The 21702-nt window shown below is 38.7% G+C and overlaps 1 protein-coding gene across 1 annotated transcript in view; it reads left to right on the top strand.

Moving 5' to 3' along the window:
- Positions 1-21702, top strand: part of LOC110063961 (tubulin-specific chaperone D-like) — a 32089-nt gene that overhangs the window by 6564 nt on the left and 3823 nt on the right. Inside the window, exons 12-43 of the mRNA XM_089290759.1 lie at positions 311-371; positions 467-508; positions 892-934; positions 1311-1371; positions 1739-1813; positions 2450-2481; positions 2872-2934; positions 3671-3730; positions 3828-3924; positions 4667-4724; positions 5133-5162; positions 5531-5616; positions 5978-6058; positions 6391-6464; positions 6947-7064; positions 7458-7518; positions 8029-8051; positions 8423-8454; positions 8592-8654; positions 8932-8987; positions 9071-9152; positions 9239-9293; positions 9617-9680; positions 10330-10421; positions 10986-11126; positions 11955-12038; positions 19274-19378; positions 19526-19579; positions 19953-20091; positions 20894-20946; positions 21037-21105; positions 21304-21381. Of these exons, the coding sequence (XP_089146885.1) occupies positions 311-371; positions 467-508; positions 892-934; positions 1311-1371; positions 1739-1813; positions 2450-2481; positions 2872-2934; positions 3671-3730; positions 3828-3924; positions 4667-4724; positions 5133-5162; positions 5531-5616; positions 5978-6058; positions 6391-6464; positions 6947-7064; positions 7458-7518; positions 8029-8051; positions 8423-8454; positions 8592-8654; positions 8932-8987; positions 9071-9152; positions 9239-9293; positions 9617-9680; positions 10330-10421; positions 10986-11126; positions 11955-12038; positions 19274-19378; positions 19526-19579; positions 19953-20091; positions 20894-20946; positions 21037-21105; positions 21304-21381 (2232 nt within the window). The remainder of the gene's footprint in view (positions 1-310; positions 372-466; positions 509-891; positions 935-1310; positions 1372-1738; positions 1814-2449; positions 2482-2871; positions 2935-3670; positions 3731-3827; positions 3925-4666; positions 4725-5132; positions 5163-5530; positions 5617-5977; positions 6059-6390; positions 6465-6946; positions 7065-7457; positions 7519-8028; positions 8052-8422; positions 8455-8591; positions 8655-8931; positions 8988-9070; positions 9153-9238; positions 9294-9616; positions 9681-10329; positions 10422-10985; positions 11127-11954; positions 12039-19273; positions 19379-19525; positions 19580-19952; positions 20092-20893; positions 20947-21036; positions 21106-21303; positions 21382-21702) is intronic.

The raw sequence follows: 21702 nt of genomic DNA, 5'->3' as shown, positions 1-21702 counted from the left end.
TGAAAACTTTGAGTTTGCTGCTAGCTTCAGTGCATTTCAGATTTCTATAACCCAAAAATAACAGTCTAGTTTTTCCAAAAAAAAAAAATGCCTTATAACAAGGCCTTTTTCTTTTGAAAACGAGACCGTTATTTTTGGGTTACTTTCCGTCAATGAAAATGTGTGTTTTGGGTTTTTACCATTCAATTTGCCCTCCTCTGTGATAAAAGAGTTTTTGTTCGGCATGCCATTTGAAATGACAGCTCACAAAGTAATGTTTGTAACAATTAAGCCAGGCTTTGAAACAGTTAAAATACTTTTCTGTGTATAGGTATCAACGAGGAAGCCGTTCTCTGGTATACAACTTGGCAAATCCATTCTCACAAGAACAGGTACTGCATTTGGCAAGATTCATTGTGATGTTGCTTTAGTTTATGATAAAATTTGAGTTAAAACTCTTGTTGCTCTTTTTTTAATTGCTTCTCAGAATGAAAGGCATCACCAAGTGACAGGATTTAGTGCAGATGAAGTAAGTAATGAAGAATGTAGCATTTCTACATACCAGTACTTTATTACATGAACTTCTCACGACACGTCTATTTTGCGATTTTAAATTGCGCATAGTTTGCGACACTTAAATTCCAATTTTGCGGAAATTGTGCTTTTTGAATCACTTTAACTTCGCGTTTTTTAATAACACACAATTTATTTTCTTGGCTATGTTACTTTAACATGTCCTTGAATATAGTCAACCGACTTTATCAAAGGTACAATAATGTCCAAATTTACAAAAACGCAACGGCAGGACTATATATGTCAATAGTTAGCAGTCCGACATTATTTGCTAATTGCAAAGATTTTTATTTTGTCATTTATCTGACAAGAGGGTTCTTGAAACGTTTTCTGTTGCAGGAAGAAGAATATGATGTTCCCGAGGAATTAGAGGATATTATTGGTTGGTTTACAAAACAGTGATTAAGTTAGCCTAGTGTTTCATCCACCATCATATGGTTTTTGACACATTAATTTTGTTTACTTGTTTGTTTTAATACTTGTTCGCACTGCTTAACTTTCGTGTTCAATGGAGGCTCATGCGGGGAACATGAGTTAAATGTTGTTTGCATTTGAAAAGACTCCCCGCTTTAGCCTCGGTTGCAAGCTAGTTCCAGTCCATTACCGAGAATACGAATATGGCCTGTTGAAATTCGTGAAAACATTTGTCCTGAATATCAGTGGATTCTTGGTGACAAAAGTTGTAAGCTAGTTTATTATTTAGTTGTGCAATGTCTATTTAATTTTCTACCCTTGATAAATAATATTTTGCTTCACAGAGAAACTTCTGACGGGCCTTAAAGACAAGGACACTGTCGTAAGATGGTCGGCTGCTAAAGGGTAAACTCTATTTTGGTATTAAACGAGAAGGAACAAAAGAGTTCACTTCAATTTTAGTTGAGAAGTGCAGCTTAAATTTTCAAAGCTTGTCTCGCACATATAATTACAGAGGCAGCTTTTTTTTTAAATAATGAAGACAATACATGTACTGTTAAGAAACACTGGTCTATAAAAGACGTTGAAGTTTAATAAAGAAATGGCGGCCAAAGTTGCTAGAAATCCGAAGCCGCGCTTACCCAATAGAGAAACTGCCCGTTATAGTACAGTTTTGACTTACACATTTTTATTCGCAATGCTTTATTGATGTTGTGCTTGTCTTGATTTTGGACGGACCACTGGGCTGACGTTGTTTTCCTGTTGAACACAGGGTTGGAAGAATAACTGGTAGACTTCCTCAAGAGCTTGCTGACCAGATCGTTGAAAACGTCCTAGAACTATTCAGGTTAGATACATACATACATGTATATATCTATGGTTTGAAATCAAGACCACACCACAAATTTGCTCAAAATGAGTGTCGCAACATTTATTGGACGTTGTGATCTTGTTTCCGTTTGACGAAACCATTTTTGTATTCTACAAAACGTAATTGGAATAAGGTTTTTGGATACCAAGAAATTTGTGCGTTTTCTTATCGGAAATTGTACGATTAAGCCGCGTCTCCGTGCGGAAATGGGACGGACAAGATTTTGGACCGTAGTAATACTCGTCTGACTTTGTTTCAACGATTTGTCTTTCCATGACAACTGAACAGAAACTCTTCTGGAACAAGTTGTCCGTCAAGGAAACATAACTGATCCCAGTGTGAAGACAAGTCAATTTCGATTTTAGCTGCATAAGTCAATGAGTTATGCGGCTAAAATCGACATTGTCACTAACTGACTTTTCTGATTTTTGTCCATCACCGAAAATGTGGGAAGTAGTAGTATCTGCCCCGCCTTCAGACTAGGTTGAGTAAACCATTTGCAGTGGTTACTGATTTGTCTCTTTGAAAACGGCCTATTTGCTCTAGTCGCCAACGGACAAACTTATCTAGACATAAAATCATGTGTAGTAATTACTATAATTTATTATTTAGTTTCAGAGAATCAGATTGCGGTTGGCACGGAGGTTAGTTTTAATTTTGAGTTTTACTAATTTAAAAGCTTAAGTTTTTACCAGTCGACATTGTGGCCCTTTCAATGTTACAAAATCATAGAGATGCTCATTTTTTAAAAGTGGCAAGGGAATCAAAAAAGGCATTTTGTCGACAAAACGAAAACAGCAGACAGCCATGAATACACGAAAGTAAATATCGTCTGCTTGTTGAACGAGAAATAACTCGTAGATCTCACAAAAACTTGAGCCTTTTTTAAATTTTAACAAGCACGAAGAAGATTCATTTAACCATAGTTAGTCTTCTCTACTAACTATGATTTGACAGTGGAACAAACGTGAATATTTGATCTGATATCAATTGTTGTTTGGTCCGCCCTTTTAACTCTTTTTTCTCTGTTTCAGGATGTTTAGCCCTTGCTGAGCTTGGTCGGAGAGGACTTCTGTTACCTGACAGACTACCTGAAGGTTTGCCATAAGCCTCAATTTATCAACATGTAATTTCTCTTTACTACATGTACATCGAGATTTCGTTTCCAAGCAGACAGGTTATGAGAACAAAGAAAATCATCAATAAGGGGATATTGTTTCGATGTACTATCAAATTCTCACAGCTGACTTCTAAAGAAATGTATGGTGATCAGTAAAGGAAAGTGATATTTTGAGCTTGAGATTCTGATTGTTATCATCTTGAATGCACCCAAGGAAATGCGGCATTTGCACTAATTAGGGCGAAATCGTTATGTGAGGATTGAGGTTTTTTTCATTTGACAAGTACAGTGCTCAATTTTGGACAGCGAATTAAAGGAGCTACGTCACGCTTTGCGCATCTTGAAAAGTTTAGCCTACATTTTTCAACTTCGTCAATTGTAATCTGCGTCAATCTTCTCCGTCCTTAACCATCGTTGTTCCTTTGTGGTTTACAACTATTTCTTTGCGGTTTATGAATGTTTGTTAAATAGAATGTTATATTGTTTCGTTATTGTTTTCTGTTTCGTTTTTGTTTCCTTATTTGTTACTCAGGTAGAGGTTTTGTAACTAGTATTTGATGCTCACGTTCATGTTGCACATGTCTCTGACATTTTATGAATTTTTCCAATACACAATACTACGAACACTTATACCGCTGCATACAACTGCTCAGGTTTTATCAAACACGTGCAAAATACGTAATTCATCAGTGAGTTTTGTTTTTATTTTTCAGTTGTTCCCGCTGTGCTGAAAGCCTTATCTTATGACGAAATTAGAGGATATTGCAGTGTTGGTGAGTACTGAGCTTTTTCGCTTTTTCAATTCACCAACATGCTCGATTCGACTAACTGTAAAATCGCTTTTAACTTGTTATTCCGTTTGTTCTCTAGGGAGCCATGTCAGAGATGGCGCTTGCTATGTTTGTTGGTCGTTTGCTCGAGCGTATGATCCAAAGGAAATCCAACCACACGTTCAAGGAATAGCCAGGTATAACCATGCTTTTAAAATTCTCTCTTCTCTTTAGCTCTACAATTGCGCAGCCGTTACTGCATCCGCCAATACAGTGTATTTTACAGGTTAAAGGACCCTAGTCAGCCACATGTTTGTTTTTGTTTACATACGAGAGTTTTGGCTATTGTACTTTATTCAGACCACGTCAAAACGGAGGAAATCACTGTCAAACTACTAAAAATAATTAAACTTACTTTTAGGGACTCAACTTACAGTAAAGCAATAAGATTTCGCTTCACCATCATCCATGCAATATCATTCATTTCGATGACATCAAAAATGGCAGAGGCTGACTAGGGTTTAAGCCCCACGTTATACAGCAAACGGCAAACATCACATTGCTGTAGATTCTCTTGCTTTTTCCGCAAACCATAAATAACTGAACGCTTGTTCGCCCAAGCAAGAAAAAACTTTCATCCATGTGCAGGAAGCAAATGGTAGACCGCGCGGAAAGTGTTATCCTTCTTCGTTTGGCGTTATGATGATTAATCAATCCATTGACAAGAAACCGTGTCTTTTCCCGCCGAGTTTATCAAGAGTTCAAAAAACGTTTACAATCATCAAACAATTTTTTGTCATCTTCCACGTCATTTGTATGACAGTAGTCGAAGATTCCCTGAAACCTCAGCTTAAAGTATAGTAAAAGAATAGTGTCAAAACAATGAAGAAACAAAGCTTCTGACTATGAAGGATTCGTGTGTTTTGTTTTCCTCGACAGTTCTCTTGTTACTACCGCTTTGTTTGATCGTGAAGTTAATTGCAGACGGGCAGCCTCTGTAAGTAAAATTTTGCTTTTATGTTCCAAGACAGTCTTGACCGTGTTTAGTCGATATACTTTTAATACTTCAATTTGTGGATCGACGACAGTTAAAAAATCGTCAAATTTGGGAACAGCACGAAAGAGTGTGTTTAAATATTTGATGACAACGTGGATTTAGGGGAGGGGTAGGAAAGTCCGTTGTTTTGATCTTTCTGTTTTTGCTCCAAAAAGGATCGTTGTTGTGTTAAAACTGAAAGGAAAATTGATTACACACAACTATTATTACTTATTTATTGTTACTTGTTCTAAACTACAAACCTTTAATACCGCGTGCAAATAGAAATTCGTCTGCACTAGTTTAGGTCTAGATACACGTAGATGCTCTGACTTGTTAACAACAATGCCTATTCATTGTTTTTCATAGGCTGCTTTTCAAGAAAATGTGGGAAGACAGGCAAGTATATCTCGCCCTCTACATTATTACGCAGATACATTATCTAAACAGAGTTTAGTGAAAATAAATTGAAATGAAATTTTTGCTGAGAACGCAATTTTCCAGATGAATATGATTTCATATTGAATGAAACCCTGCAACTTTCATTAGAGGATCGTGCCGGGAAAAATCCTGAAAAAGAAATTCAATTGAGTTTAATTTGGAGAGATTCCCAGCATGAGTGGCTGTTAAATTGAGCCGGACTATTCGAGTTCAGCTTTGACTGAGGATATCACAAGATATGATACAACGAGAAATATTATAATTTGTTGTTGGTTAGTTTTATTTAGTTTTATTTAGTAAGAGACTTTGGTCCACTTTGGTCTTAGGGTACCTTTCCACACGGCATTGATATTCTTACACTGGCTGATTACTTCGCTGTTGGAAACAGAATCAGTACTTATCTGAATATTAGGTAAGAATTTAATGGCATTTTTTGATATGTCAACAATTCTGTATGTTCAAAGTATCCTCCTTAGATCGACCCTCAGGTTAATGTGGATTTCAATTGCCAATGATATTTTACAGTTTTAAATGGTGTACGCACGTGAAATAAACCAAAGAGCAAATATATGTACGTATTGCGTCTACTGAAATAGTGGAATGTGGCTCGACTTTACCACAACTGGGGGGGGGGGGGGGGGGGGGGGCGGAGTTGTGCGGCTTAGATTATATTCGACGCGACTTTTAGTCGCACTTAAAAAGTGTCGAGTGTGACAAATAAGTTAGGTTTGATGTAACATCGACTTAAGAGTAAAATTGCTTTGGTTTTTCAGTGTGTCGATAGCTCAATTCAAGGAGTATACAAGACCTTTGATTGACAATCTAGCAGATGTCAGATTACAACACTGGGACGGGTGAGCCAATGCTGAAACTACGCATTGTATTACTTTACCGCGCGTTCATTTCTATCCCGCTTGGGCGGACGCATTTGGGACTGGACCTGAAAACGTAACTCTACAGAGATGCTTGTCTTTTCCATGATTTGATTTTGCTTTTTTTTCTTTTTTTTTTTTTTTGAATTTTCGCGCGCAAGTAAAAACCAATAACATCCAGTTCACGGTGAAAGGATTAAGCGCTCACGAAATGAAGCATTAACTGTTTACACCGACATTTCTTAAACTACTTGTGTGACTGAGTTACCTTGCTTGTAATTTGTATATATTACGGCCCTCTTCTTTCTCGACAGAAGCGTTCGTGAACTGGCATCGCAAGCGTTGCACAACCTGACTCCTACAGACCCAGAGTACATAACCAAGACAGGTATGGTTTACAATTGCAAGTAATGTACGTTATAAGTCGAAGAAACGAGTACCTGCTGTTTTTCACCACAGACGTTGCATATCTGGACACGATGAGCAGCTAGCTGTTTCAAGGAAATTTGAACAGAAGCCTTAAGCCTCCTTGACTAGTGTGCGAATAGGCAGTGGGTTTTTTTTACTCCAGAATTTTCCTGTTGGTAGATAAGAAATCTGCACAGTTGTAGTTTTGGATGTAACGCTTTTGTCTTTCCTTTCATAGCGTGTCCACATGAGAACCGTTAGGGCCACTTATAAGAGGAAAATATGCTTCCTCGTAAAAATTGCCGTATTAATTGTCGACCATGTCGCTTGTCATTTCGCATTGTACTTGTCAATGTTCAATTAGTAGTGCTATGTTTTTTTTCTCCAGTGATTGAAATCAAACGTCACGTTTTCCTTCGACGTTTGTGGAGTTTTAACACTAATTTCTGTTACTTTTTTTAGTTTTTCCTAAGATGCTGTCGCAAACCAACAGCATCGATCTCAACACTCGTCACGGTAACATTCTGGGATGCGCTGAACTAACTCATGCCCTGTATCTCTACGCCCAACAAAGTGGCAGGTACAGAATACTACAATACGTTGTTAACTTGTTAGAATTCTATTGGCGAGCTTGATTTTATTGCAATGTTGAAGTAAAGTGACTAATAGATAATTGACTTGCGCCGGTGCATGCTAAGATTTACACTCGGAGATTAAGAAGGCAAACTGTCAATTGTTTGGAGCCATACTCAGAATTTACTATTAGACTTACAATTTAAGATTGTTATTAGACTACTTTTAGTTGTTATAGCTATTTTTTTTTTTTTTTTTTTTTTTTTGTTTTCCTGTTATTCCCTTCATATTGCTGAAAATGCGTATTTAAGCATGTGTACATGTATGAAGTTCGCGCAACCTCTCTAAATCTGATTTTGAATTCAAATATCACTCGCTAAGTGAAGATTTCATTTTACAGATCACTTACAGGAGTGCTCGACCAGGACTGCTTTGAGGTTCTGAAGGGCATTGTACCTCAGGTAAAGCTCTTGAAATTTTGTTCTTTTAATGTAGATTCGCTCCCTACACAATATCTATTTTAAATTAGGTTTTAAAATGCCGAGAGGTATAGGGAAATCGTTTGAGTTCGTTGAATAGTAGACATGAAGAAGTCACTGAAGGAGTGAGTGACTCGAGAACTAAACGTGATGTTTTTTTTTTCTCTTTTTCTGGTCTCATGGTTAGTGCGCTCGTCTCCGGATCGAGCGGTCCGGGTTCGAGCCCTGGCCGGGGACATTGTGTTATGCTCTTGGGCAACAAACTTTACTTACAGTGCCTCTCTACACCAAGTTGTATAAACGGGTACCAGTGAATTTAATGCTGGAGATAACCCTGCGATGGACTAGCATTCCATCCAGGGGGGAGTAGAAATACTCCTAGTCACTTCATGCTACTGAAACCGGAGAGAAGCGCCGGCCTGATGGACCACTTGGCTCGTATGCAGACTTTTAATACCTTTTTTAATTTTCTGTTTCTCGTTTTGTTTTTAGCTAAAAGCAGCCAAGCGTTTCAGGTAAGATTATAATGCAACATATACGGCATTTGAATGTTTGGGCGATGCAAGACGTAGCATATACATGTACTTCCAGACACGGAGAATTAAACAGCATTACGACTTGAATTCTGCCTGCGCGTATTGGAAATTGCTTTTTCGGCAAGGTCATTGCGTGATGTACCCTAGTGTCCTGTTTTCCGACCCCTTATAACGATCATAAAACCGTTATAGAAAAAAGAAAAAAGAAAAACATAAGAGAATACAAACTCGTGCATTTTGAGTTTAAGTGATTCTTGCTTGCATGTTGTTGTGGAAGAGATACTACACAAAAGTTGTTCATTGTCTAAGTAAGGCTCTTTGCATGACCTGTGTTTGATTTGCTCTTACAGAGGTCTTGGAGGAGAGTTCATGCGACAAGCAGGTAGATGATTTTAACTATTCTAGGCAATAGAGGTCGTTTTAGACCAGAACGTATTTGTTTGTCTGATTGTTTACTGACCTTGCATAATAGATCTGTTTGAACCGTAGCTGTGTAATAAATTATCTTTTTTTTTCCAGTTTGTCATTTAATACAGAAGCTCTCTGTATCCGAAATACCCTGGCATGGCGATGAGATCATTGGTGAGACTGAGTAATCACTGTCATCATTATTATTTCTTTTGCCAGTAAAATACAATTATACTTTCGTCACAGTTTGCTCTTTGACCTCGGTTTATTCCTTTTACCCGAAAGGCTAAAACTTGAAGTCAGTATTATAGAAGAAAGATATTTTCATTCAGTATATTTTTCCATTATCTCTTTGAGCCTTCGTGCAATTTAAACTGCAATAATGTTTCCGCCCATGTTTGCCTGCCTAGCTAACTTGGAGCTAACGAAGTCTCCTTTTCTTCTCGTTTAGGCGTATTTCAAGGCATTATCGATGATAACTTGTCCCATACAGAACCAGCAATACAGGTGCAGTTCTGTCGTGATAAACCATGACTTAATTTGCTGCCATTACCGCAACTAGATTGATAGTTTTTGTGGATTTTTTTCAGGAAGGTGCTGTTCGCGCCCTTGGAGCGTTGTGTCAGCAGTATTACGTTAAAGCGGATGGTACTGCTATCGATGGAATACAAGGTAAAAAGACATCCCATTTCCTTTATTTTTTTTACTACTGTTATGATTCTTATGGGAATGTACTTCTCTCATTCAATATTTTGCAGATAGGATTATTATACACTATGTCGAGCAGTTGAAAAGTTCGTCGGAGTTCTCAAGGTGAGTATAATGTGTCGCCACAAGTCACTGGCTTTCCGTCTCTGTGAATTCTCTTCTTCTAACGTTGTCAAGTGATATGGTTTAGCTACGTGCACGTGCCTCAACTGTGCGTAAAGAATTATTAAATCGTCTACGAGCGTCGGTTTTGTTTAGTGTTGGGTGGAGAAGAGGAACGGTTGAGTGTGAAATTCTCGCGTCGTGTACTCTCCTTTACGGATCATTCATCTTTAACTCAGAGCATCATACTATGAAAGTTAGCTGTTTAAATATTATTCTCGTAATTTCACACATCGCCGATACTAACATATAGTTTATCTTTTTAGAGTTGGGTTTGCTCAAGCTCTGGGATCTTTGCCAAAGTTTTTGCTGTCAAATAAGTTAAAAATGGTGAGTTTCCTTGTCCGTTTCAGTCGCCACAAAAATTTAGTTATATCGAACGGCCTTTTCTGAGCTCTATGCCAACCATTAACTGAAAGGTGGCCGTCTTATGGAAGGTTTCCGTGATACTGAAAATCCGCTTTTTGGCAATTTTGAAAACAAGCAAACATTTGAGACCACTATATCTTGTAGCACTTTCAGTTACCGAATCTAACGCTACAACATTGTTACTCTGTAAAAAAAATTCACTTGTTCTAGGATGAAGGATTAGGTTATGTTAGGTAAAAGGTAAAGGTTAAGTCTGCATACGAGCCAAGTGGCCCATGAGGCCGGAGCTTATCCCGGTTTCTGTAGCATGAAACGACTAGGAGTATTTCTACTTCCCCCCCCCCCCCCCCCCCCTGGATGAGATGTTAATCCATCGCAGGTTTACCCCCCAGCATTAAATTCGCCAGTACCCATTTATACACCTGGGTGGAGAGAGGCACTGTGAAAGGAAAGTATCTTGCCCAAGAACACAACACAATGTCCCAGGCCAGGGCTTGAACCAGGACCGCTCTCTCCGGAGTTGACCGCGCCTCCCACATAGGTTATGTTATACAACCGTTATTTTGTATCAATCGTCTTAACTTTCAGCATCGTTCTTGCTATCTTGCAGGTCATTTCTGGTTTAATCTCGGCTTCAGAGTTGTCTAATGACCCAGGAAAATATGCTGAATCTCGAAGAGACGCGCTAAAATCTCTTGCTAGGTAATTAAAATTGGCCTAATTTGTACAAGACACGAATTGTCTGACGCCGAATTTATATTAGGAGATATTTATCTCCTAATAAAAATTTACTCACATGTATCTGTTTTAGGCAAGCAAATTACCCGTCTCAGACGGATAATTCGTCGCTAGTGTATACTCAGGCATTGTATAAGAGATGGTCACGCTCAATTTTGGTAAAAATGGATCGCGTGTGTAATTAGCGTCGCTTAGATACGGAACTGAATAGCGTCATGTTGGTTACGTAAGCTACGCGGTGATCCTTGTAGTGTCTCTGATTGGCTGCCGGTTTCCTCTAGATTTTCGCGCGCAAGTATCAACCAATCAGGGACAATATATGGTTGTTTTTACACCTACACGGATTCTGGGGCTAATGTCAGACAACCTATGGAGTAAACAACTGACCTTGCAAACAAACACATCCCTAATTTCTATTGACATACTTGGCGTACATTATTTCCCTTGCCTTTTTTACACTTCATGTTGTGAAAATCATTGGAGAAACTCGACATTTTTTAAAATACTCTCGACCTGTTTTTGTTCCAGCATCGCCTGCTCCGTTGGGTTGAGTAGAACTGGTGACGAAGAACGAGTTGTAACGGAACGAAGTCTACAACAGCTTTACGATGCTTTTATCGCGGCCATGAATGACTACACAATCGATAGCAGAGGAGATGTCGGAGCCTGGTAAGTCATTTTCAACATTTTATAGATAAGTTGCTCCAAAGCTCTCAGATTCCTTTATGGAGCGAACACTGCTTGAGATATGTAACAGCTTGATAAGAATTTTTCTTATTTTCTCGTCGGTGTATGCCTAAAACCTTGACTGTGTTGTCTCAGTCTAATTCGTCTTTTGAAGGCGTAAATTTACTTTTCTTTGTTTCAGAAAAGTGGAAATTTTGGTCCGCAATTTTAACGTCCTTACCAGCCCTGAAATAATGTATGGAGTGGAAAACAGCTCCAAGTAAAAGGAGTTATATGTTATTTTTAGCGATTGGCATGTCTTATTATGAAGACATGAGTTATCATCGCAGTTATGCACACACTTTAAGCAGCTGTGAAATTAAAGCATGAAAAAATTCAGGCCTGAACGGGATTCGAACCCATGACCTCTGCGATACTGGTGTATTGCTCTACCAACTGAGCTATCAAGCCGCCTGGCAGCTGGTCGCTTTGTGAGTTCGTAATGTACCCGTAGATGGTGAAGAATACAAATGAATATATGAAAGACCATATATTTGAACTGCGGAGAAAGATATGAAGACATGATTGATATACATACATTTTATTTTTGTTATCAAATTAAAATTACAATTATAACATGCCCGCGGATAGCTGAGCTAATCTAGGCGGGTCATGTTTACACGAATTGATCATCGCAGTTATGCACACAACTTACGCAGCTGTGAAATTAAGTTGCTTAAGTTGTGTGGATAACTGCGATGATCAATCATGTCTTCATATCTTTCTCCGCAGTCCAAATATACTCATTTGTATGTCTTTGTTATGTTGCAGGGTGCGTGAGGCCAGCATGACAGGACTAGAAACCCTGTCCCGTTTTGTTGTGGAAAGTGATCCTTCGCTTCTGACACCAGAGATGTAAGTACAATACACCAACACACCTTGCAATTTTGTAAGACCTGTAGGAGACTTTTTATTTCACCGAGTCCTTTTTTGTTTGCAAGAATAGGCAAGAATCGTTGTTTGTCACCAGGGACACTTTAAGGGTTAGGGTTTTTAATCAGGGTTTGTAATTTCTAATTCTTTTAATAACGGTTTGTAACTTCTAACTCTGGGGGTGAAATAAAAGCTTTTGTTGTTTTGTTGTTTTGTTTTCTAAGGAGACCGCTAGCTCCAAATAACAACTTAAACTGAACGTTTCTGGCGACTGTCTCGTTGAATAAACGCAACTGACTTTGCATTACACCTCCTCAGTTGTAGCAGAAACTCCCCCCCCCCCCCCCCCCCCACCCCGGAAAAAAGAAAACGCCGCAGAACTTGGCCATTTCATGTTCTTGTTTTGCAAGGACAGCAGAGAAATGTACAAAATCTTATAACGCGCGTGCACAGCTATTGTTTTGCTCATTAAACGTTTTGCTTATTAAACGTTTTGCTTGGTGACGTTCTCCTTGCCGTCATCGTTGTGGTTTGCTTAAGCTCCCTAATTATTCCACAAACACGCGTTGGATATGAGATGGTAGCTGGCTATAATCATCTCACATCCAAAAAGCGCGCAAAAATTACGCTGACGCTTGCCATATTTGTGTGCAAATTATGTGAATTTAGAAACGGGTCGTTTTCATAGAGTTAGGCATCGAGTTAGTAGTATAAAGATTGGGAGCTGACAATGATCGTTTGAAGAATATTAAATGACGCCCTCGATCATGACAATCTGAATCCAACGCTAGGTCGCACGATACAGTTCGTTTGAAGCGGACCTGTTCCTTGGCTTGTTGGTCTTGGACAGCTTCCAGTGAACCGAGCTGATCTTTTCGTGTGATGAACCGCACCACACCCACTGCTGGCTGAATTGCTTCAGGTTTTCTAACGCGTAAGAGCTGAAGCGCAGCTTTTCTAAAACGGCAGTCTCTATAGAAGTAAATCAGTGGATTTGCTAGAGAGTTCAACTGAACCAATGTCTCCGCTAAGAGGAAAGCGTTTCTTGTTCGAAGACCTGGGAAAAGATCTGGCGAGGCGCCGATCACAATCATTGGAACAAACGAGAGAATCAAGGCAGCAGTTATCAAACCCGCGGTTTTAGCGACTTTTATTTCCTGCTTCGCTTTTACTAGAGCATTGACTTTGGTGAATTCTGATATTTTACGTTTCCGCACTCCAAGGTAAACCATAATGTAGAAATATCCTATGGCTGCTAAACATGACGTTGCCACAACACTCTCACCGATATGCCAGATTCCTTTGATCTTCTGGTCCACGCCAACCACTAGCACGACAAGAGGCGGAAAAGATGTACAAGCTGCTAACAACCAGGCCATTATGGCAAGTTTCTTCATGCGGTCTCTTGTAACGATAACCTTGTAGTTAATCCACTTTCGTATCGCCACATACCTCTCCCACGCAATGAAAGTCAAATGATACAAAGATGACCAGATAAAAGTAAACATGGAGAATTGTGTCGCTAAGTGCAATGTGCAAAAGCCAAGGTAAAATACTTGGCGGGTCATTAATAGGACAATAGCAACATTTAGTGGCATAGATATTGCTCCAACTAGCAGATCTGCAATTGCCATGCTAGATAACAGTACAGAGGAAGTTTTTTTCAGTTCTCTCTTTCGCTGCAAGGCTAAGACTACCAGAGCGTTCAATAAAATGACAGCAAGTGAAGCAATGGATATGATGGGAAATAGAATCGCGGGAATTGTTGTTTCTTTTAAATCCCATTTAAAATTGGACGTTTCTGGACAGTGAATTACTGACCTGGTATTCACAAAGCGAGTGGTGTTTGGTTCTGAGTTGGTCACGGCCATGTTGATACAGAATTCTGGACGCAGTGCGGCGACGATTCATAAGCAAGGAATTTTCCGCGCTTGGTCCGGTAGTGCGATGTTTAATAGTATTACTAGTTGGTAGCTTTTGTGCGATATTTTGTTATGCCTAAGTTCGCTTTATCTGATCAGAGGAAGTACTTGTCTTAGTGACAGAGTGATTGGCTCCACTTGGACAGACATAAATATGAAAAGAAAACAAGAAAACGGAATTTAAAAGAAAGACAGTTAATAGAGCTTTTTCGCATAAAGAATCTTACAAATGCAAATATGCATTTCACGACTTTAGGGATGTAAATGAGATGGCTATTGCACGCCCAGAAGTAAACAGGCGCGATTTTGCTGCATATTTTTTATATTTTTAATTTTTATATTTTTCGCTGCGTTCGCAAATACCTTACGAAACCAGATAAATTTTAAAAGCAAATTGTTGCTTCTCAGATATAGAAGATCTTTACAAAGTCGTTGCAATAAGACTAACGATTCGATCCAACGGTCTTTATTTACATGGTACCATTGTCGATCGGCTGTTTCTTCTTCGCCACAGGTCTTGGAACAAAGAAATATGGCTTCAGTGAGAAATGTGCACATTTTTCGGTCAGCTCTTTGAAGGTTTTGACATGAAGTAACAGGCCAATTATAATTCAACGGGCGGGGAATTTACATGTCTAATACCATAATGGGTATATTATGACATTAAAGGAGCAAACAAAGATGCCAAGATTTACATTGGAAGGTCCACGACCGAGCGCAATCTTCTGTTTTGCGCTCATACACTCTGCATGGGTTACGTAACCAAAGCGTAACTATGATGCCACGGGCATCGTAATTATTTGATTGAAACCAATTTTAAACTCAGATAGAGTGGCTTTCAATTGAGTGTCGAAAGTAATCAGACAATTACTTTGGTTTTGGTTTTGGTTTTTATATTACGTTTTGAATAGTCTAATTGGTAACTAATTGGTTTAGTTCTGGTTTTACGACACTCAATTCAAAACCGCTCTAATGGATCAATTAAGCCAAAAGTAATTATGGAAATAAACAGTATAATCCTTTTGTCTCTGAAAAGAGCGGAAATCATTTACCTGGAAGTACGCTTTCTGTTGCAAGGACGCACAAGGTTTATGCATCTGTTTCCATTTCCGCGGTAGCGAAAAGAAGCTAAAAGCGTAAGTAGTTAAGTGCGTTATGGCTGATGAGATTAGCAAACTACTCAAATATTAAGTTATGTTAGAAACTCAATGCATTTCCGTTGAAAATCGGGTCATGAATATTAAGTAATAAAGAAAACGAGATGGCGACCTTTGTTGCTGAGAATAGTGGAGTGGTGAAAAGAAGCCAATGATAAGCTTAAAAGTGTTTAAAACCAAACGTTTTTCATCCGTGAATTTAATATTTCATGTTTGCCTAATCTACTTTTGCCTGACGCAGCGTTCATTTCTTAAATAAATCGGCTCTTAAATATGGCTTTGTATTAAGCACAGATACTAGTAAGTGCTAGACTTTTTTAAGAAACTGATGCAAACCATAAATGCAATCAATTTACTGCCAGACTGCTGGATAATGTAAGCAGTAAGCTAAACTGGCAACAATCAAAGATAAGAAGAGAACATTGATTTTGATGCCTTCAGTTAGCTCGAGTTTGTCTGATTTCATTAGCCAAGGTTTGAACCTCCTTCATAGTAAATCTACTAGTTATTCCTTGTGAATTAATTTATAACATTCAACGTCTCGAGTTTCCATTCGCAAACATCCAGATTGCTGTTAGATATATTATGAGAAAACCAAGTCAAAATATACATCTCATATCTCCTGTGCAACTTCCTTGATTTAAACCCAAATCTGGGTATGTCACATGATATCACTGAACCCCTTGCAGCTGATTATAATCTATACTGTATAATTTTACAATCAATCTTCCTTTCACAGTGCAAACTCACAAGCTCCTAAGATTTAAAAAGGTGCACTTATCTTTTGGGAACTGTTTGGAAGTGCTGTACAATCTCTTGAAATTTTCAGTAAGTAACTGCAAATCTTTGGCTGATCGAAAATCCTTGAAAAATAAGTTATCAAAAATGTTTGCCGCTCTTAGCTTACTTGCTCGCTGCTTTTCCACACCCTGTAGAGGGGGGACTCCATGTGAAAAGGTTGGGGATGCTTTTGTCACTTAGTAAAGCCCTCGCTGATTGGCTGAAAGTCTTTTGCTTACGTGTATGCTTATGCTTATGACAGCCATGTCCCCACTGGACACAACAGCGACATAAGCATATGAAGATCGCAAGGTTTTGATATTCTTATGCTTATATTCTTATCCTTATGTCCAGCCGCCCCATCTAGCCTATAACCTTTTATGCTTATGCCTATGCTTGTATCGCAAGTGAGGACCGAGCTTTATATTGCAACTATATTTTTTAATAAACAAAACAGCACCCTCTTCAACTTTCTTTCCACAAACCTTTACAGTGTAAACTCTGGAACAGTGGGTGTCTTACACAAGTCCTACTCAACCCATATTTTCTGTGTTCGGGGGCTAATTTAATTTCATATCATATTCCCCATTCAACATGCTCATTTACCAGTCCAATATTTCGTAGAATGGTTCATACCCTAATATTGAAATCAGTCGTCAATTTCTATTGAGGATATATCAATTACACTGGCCTATCCAATTCTCGAGTTGGCTGAGAGCCTTTGATTTTTTTTGTACGGGGACTGGGATGTAGACCGTGGAGACTTAAGCATTTGTAGCTATATGTGACAGGCTGTTTATAGCATTTTATTTTGTTATTGCCAGCCAGCACAAGGTCGTCGCTAGTTAAGCCAGGTTTTAGCTACGCTGCAAGCATGAACCCAGGCAAAAAATACATGGAAACACTTACTAGTATTAAACTCAACCCAAAGCTCTGGGGTAAAATATTGAAATCCATTTGTGTGTCCAGGTAGCTAGTTATGAACATAAATATCTGATATAGTTGGAACAAAAGTTTCTTCACAGTTCTGTAGTTTTCAGCATGTTTCAAAATCTTGTTGTAAATCAAGATCCTGGCTTAAACTTTGCGGCAAAGTCCATTTCGCTGGGTAGTAATGGCGCCGTTTTTGGTCTTCGAATTGTAAACCCTTGTACTGTTTCACAACTGTTGGCAAGTTTCACTGAGGCACTAGCGTCCAAGGACTTTGATCTTGATATTGTGCTGACGTGGTATCTTGTATCTAGAAGCTTGATCGTATTTTTCGGCAATTCACGAGAAGTTGTCCTCGCTTGACCTCTAAGGCCACTCTTAGTATGGATAATTGTAGTTGTTATGGCGATGGACAAGGCTTGTGAACCTTGTGAAGCATCAAAAAACTCGCTTTCATTTGTATCAAGATTGGGAGCTGACAATTTTCGTTTGAAGGATGTTAAATGACGCCTTCGATCATGACAATCTTAATCCAACGCTGGGTCGAACGATGCAGCTCGTTTGAAGCGGACCTGTTCCTGCGCTTGTTGTCGTTCTTGGACAGCTTCCAGTGAACCGAGCCGATCTTTTCGTCTGATGAACCGCGCCGCACCCACTGCTGGCTGACTTGCTTCGGGTTTTCTAACTCGTAACAGCTCAAGCGCAGCTTTTCTAAACCGGCGGTCTCTATAAAAGTAAATCAGTGGATTTGCTAGGGAGTTCAACTGAACCAATGTCTCGGTTAAGTGGAAAGCCTTACTCCTACGAAGAACTGAGAAAAGATCTGGCGAGGCGCCGATCACAATCACTGGAACAAATGAGATAATCTGGGCAGCAGTTATCAAACCAGTCGTCTTGGCGACTTTTATTTCCTGCTTCGCTTTTACTAGAGCAGTGACTCTACTGATTTCTGATATTTTACGTTTCCGCACTCCAAGGTAAACCATAATGTAGAAATATCCTATGACTGCTAAACATGATGCTCCCACAACACTCTCACCGATATGCCAGATTTCTTTTATCTTTTGGTCCACGCCAACCACTATCATCACAAGATGTGGAGACGTTGCAAAAGCTGCTAACAACCAGGCCATTATTGCAAGTTTCTTCATGCGGTCTCTTGTAACGATAACCTTGTAGTCAATCAACTTTCGTATCGCCACATACCTCTCCCACGCAATGAAAGTCAAATGATACAAAGATGACCAGATCAAAGTAAACATGGAGAATTCAGTCGCGCAGTACAATGTACAAAAACCAGCGTAAAATACCTGGCAGGTTATTAATATACCAATAGCAACATTTAGCGGCATAGATATTGCGCCAACTAGCAGATCTGCAATTGTACAGTCGATGTCTTTTTCAGTTCTCTCTTTTGCTGCGAGGCTAAGACTACCAGAGCGTTCAATAAAATGACAGCAAGTGTAGTGGATGTGATGGGACATATAATCGCGGGAATTGTTGTTTCGTTTAAATCCCATGCAAAATTAGACGTTTGTGAACAGTGAATTACTGACCTGGTATTCACAAAGCGAGTGGTGTTTGGTTCTGAGTTGGTCACGGCCATGTTGATGCAGAATTCTGGACGCCTTGCGGCGACGATTCATAAGCAAGGAACTTTCCGCGCTTGGTCCGATAGTGCGGTATAATACTAAGTGGTAACTTTTGTGCGATATGGCGTCATGCTTAAATTCGCTTTAACTGATTAGTGGACGTACTTGTCTTAGTGAAAGAGTGATTGGCTCCATTTGGACAGACATAAAGAGGATAAGAAAACAAGAAAACGGATTTTACAAGAAAGACAGTTAATGAGGTGGCGCTGAATGTCACATGCGTCATAATTATTTAATCGAAACCAATTGACTCAGATAATGAATCAATTAAACCAAACGTAGTTATGGAAATAAACAGTAAAATGCTATTGTCTCTGAAAAGAACGGAAAGCATGTACCTGAAAGTGCGCTTTCCGTTGCAAGGATGGACAAAATTTATGCGCTCTTGCAATTTCCTCAGAAGCGAAATCGAAGAAGAAAGTAGTGAAGTGCGTTACGGCCGATAACGACATGCAAGCTACTTGAATATCAAGTGATGTTAGAAACTCCTTGCTTTTGCATTGAAAATCGGGTCATGAATATCTTTTTTTTTTACATTCTAGTTTTTTATAAATGAACTATTATTAGTAAACCTATCGCATTGTAACTTACCTCGGCGAAGAAAATATCCATAACTAAGTTTTTCCATAAAGTTACCAGATGTGACCAAACTGTAGTAACAATAAATGATTTAATTATTAAGCTAAATATAATAGCGATTCATAATGATTTTAAAATGGTTCTTTCAATCAAGTACACAATTGCATAAGTTTTTTGTTTGTTTTTTTTCTTTCCAGCTGTGAAGGCGTGATGTGCTGCCTTGCACAACAAGCCTCAGAGAAGATTGATCGAACCAGAGCACATGCCGGAGAAATTTTCTTAAGTCTTGTTTATATGGACAGGTGAGTGGCGAGTAAAGAGAAGTTTTTAAATAAAGCTTTGTTTTTATATAAACTTTGTTTGAACAGTTTAGTTAAAAGCACTGACACTTGTTTCTGGATAACCTTTTTCAATTTGTTAACTTATGTTTCTATTTATTTTTTTGTCAGTCCTTTATTGCCCCATATACCTCACCACAAAGAACTTCTTAAAATTTTTCCCAGGTAAGTTGACTTTAGGTTAAAAAACGCAGGGTTTTCAAAAAAATTAAGAACATATTGTTATGTGTTTTATAGCTTTACATCTTTTTCACAAGCTTTTTTTTTTATATGCGCAAATCAATCTGAGCGAAGACGAATTCTTTTCTATTCTAAATGGGTCATGAATTAATACTGGTAAGTACATGATTGATTCGCGGCAGTCGGTCAAACAAACAGCCATTACTTTTTATTAAAGGTGATATTAATTGCTTTCAGCAAGTACACTCTTTCTTTTTTGTAAGAATATGATTTATAAGAATATCGTGGCAGAAATTTGCGAAATTTTAAGAATATTTTAAGAATAAACCTGGTGCTAATTCTATTGCTTTTGTTGTAGAAATGAGTGTTTAGAGATGAATTGGAGCGCGCCTGCGGATTGCTTTCCCAGGATAACGAAGCTGCTAGGTTTGTCATCATACAGAAGGTCTGTTCTACTTGGCTTGACCGTCAGCGTTGGAGGGTTGACCGAATCGTTGGTGTGTATGAAAACATGATAATAACTTCCTAAGGCTGTGGTTGTGGTAATTTAATTGATTTTAATGTTGCTTTTGTAAAGACTAGAAAGTACAGAATTAATATTAACTCTAAGGTAATTTAGGGCGCTTTCCACACGATGAAAAATTCTGGTTGAATTTCCGGAATTTTTCCAGTGACGAATGGAAGGGTATTTCCCTGTAATTCTGGAAAAGAGAACAACCTTGCGAGGTACTCCGAAAATTTCGGAAACTTCTTACCGTGAACCTCCGTTCCATTTGACTTCCTTCTCGGAAGTTCCTAGGTTTTCGGTTGAATGGTTCGGTTTTTGAAAAATTCAACAATTTCCGGATTATCTGGAAACTTTCCCAGGACATTTTTGCACAATTTGTCCCCGTTTTGAAATTGTGGTTGAATGGAAAGCGTCCCTAGGCTGCTGGAAATAACCCATGTTATTGTAGATCCCTCTGAGCGTAACCTCTAGAAAGGAAATGAGCACGTGTTCAGCGTGCCTAGTAATGTGTCAGTCACGTGTTATAAAGCATGCTTGTAGTTGACTTTTGAGTAGCCATTTTCCAACGTCAATAGGTGGACTGTAGAAGTGGATGTAGACGTTTCACGTTATTTGTACTTTTATGATTGTAATAGTTATTACCAGGGTCCCTCTGGATACCAGCTTTATGCTGAATGGGCCAACTTGGCTGAAGAAAGTTTTATTTTATTTTTTTTTTTTCACTTACATGTTTTGGCTGAGCTCTGTTCTGTCGACAATACCATGAATATTGTTGCCATTTTGTCTTATAGGTTCGACACTCCTATACGTCGCTTCTGAGTTTCTTAAAAGGCATTAATGACAGGTATTAACAAAGCAGAATGTATTACCTGGAATATTCAGGCAGCCTTTAGTTGAATGAACTAACATATGATCTGATTTCATATCATTCTAGCGAGAAAGATCTGACTGCATTTGCTGAGACACTCTTGGACATTTATCGAAACAATGAAAAGAATGACAGGCAAGTTATAGCTATTTTTTTTATTTATTTACTCGAAATTTTGAATTCAGGTGCATTCTGCTTTGATGTAGCGACTCTGTCGAGTTTGGTACCAGTTAGAACTTTCTTGCTGTTGGCGCCAGTTTAATGTTTCCCCGCGCTCGGCGCCCATTACACCTCTTTCTCTATAACTAAAGTCGTTCTTGTTTTCAATCGTAGAATCATAGTTCCTTTGTTTAAAATGCTTGATATGCTGTTCTCTAATGGATGCTTTGAGCTGTTCACGCAGGATGAAAGGTATACAGTATTCCCTGACCACGATAAAAACTGAATCATTTGCGAATACGAGCAAGAAAACTGTTAATGTCCGTGAAAGGCTCATCAATCCATATTCCCTAAGTTTACTACTTAATGCATAATTAGTCAATCTTGGTGAATTATTAATTGGATAAAACCAGCACATAACGGACTTTTGGCGATACGGCGGCTATTTTGAATTCTATTGTTCATATAGCTATTATGGGATGTTAAGGGGGTAAATACATACTAATTTGCCCCCTGAGCATCACATAATAGCTATTTGAACAATAGAATTCAAAATGGTCGCTGTATCGCCGA

Source organism: Orbicella faveolata, unplaced genomic scaffold (assembly GCF_042242905.1).
Source record: "Orbicella faveolata isolate gen_17 unplaced genomic scaffold, um_ofav_v1 contig_2, whole genome shotgun sequence".
Lineage (NCBI taxonomy): Eukaryota > Metazoa > Cnidaria > Anthozoa > Scleractinia > Merulinidae > Orbicella > Orbicella faveolata.
Note: the sequence above shows the minus strand (reverse complement) of the source record. Positions and strands in the feature narration are given on the sequence as shown.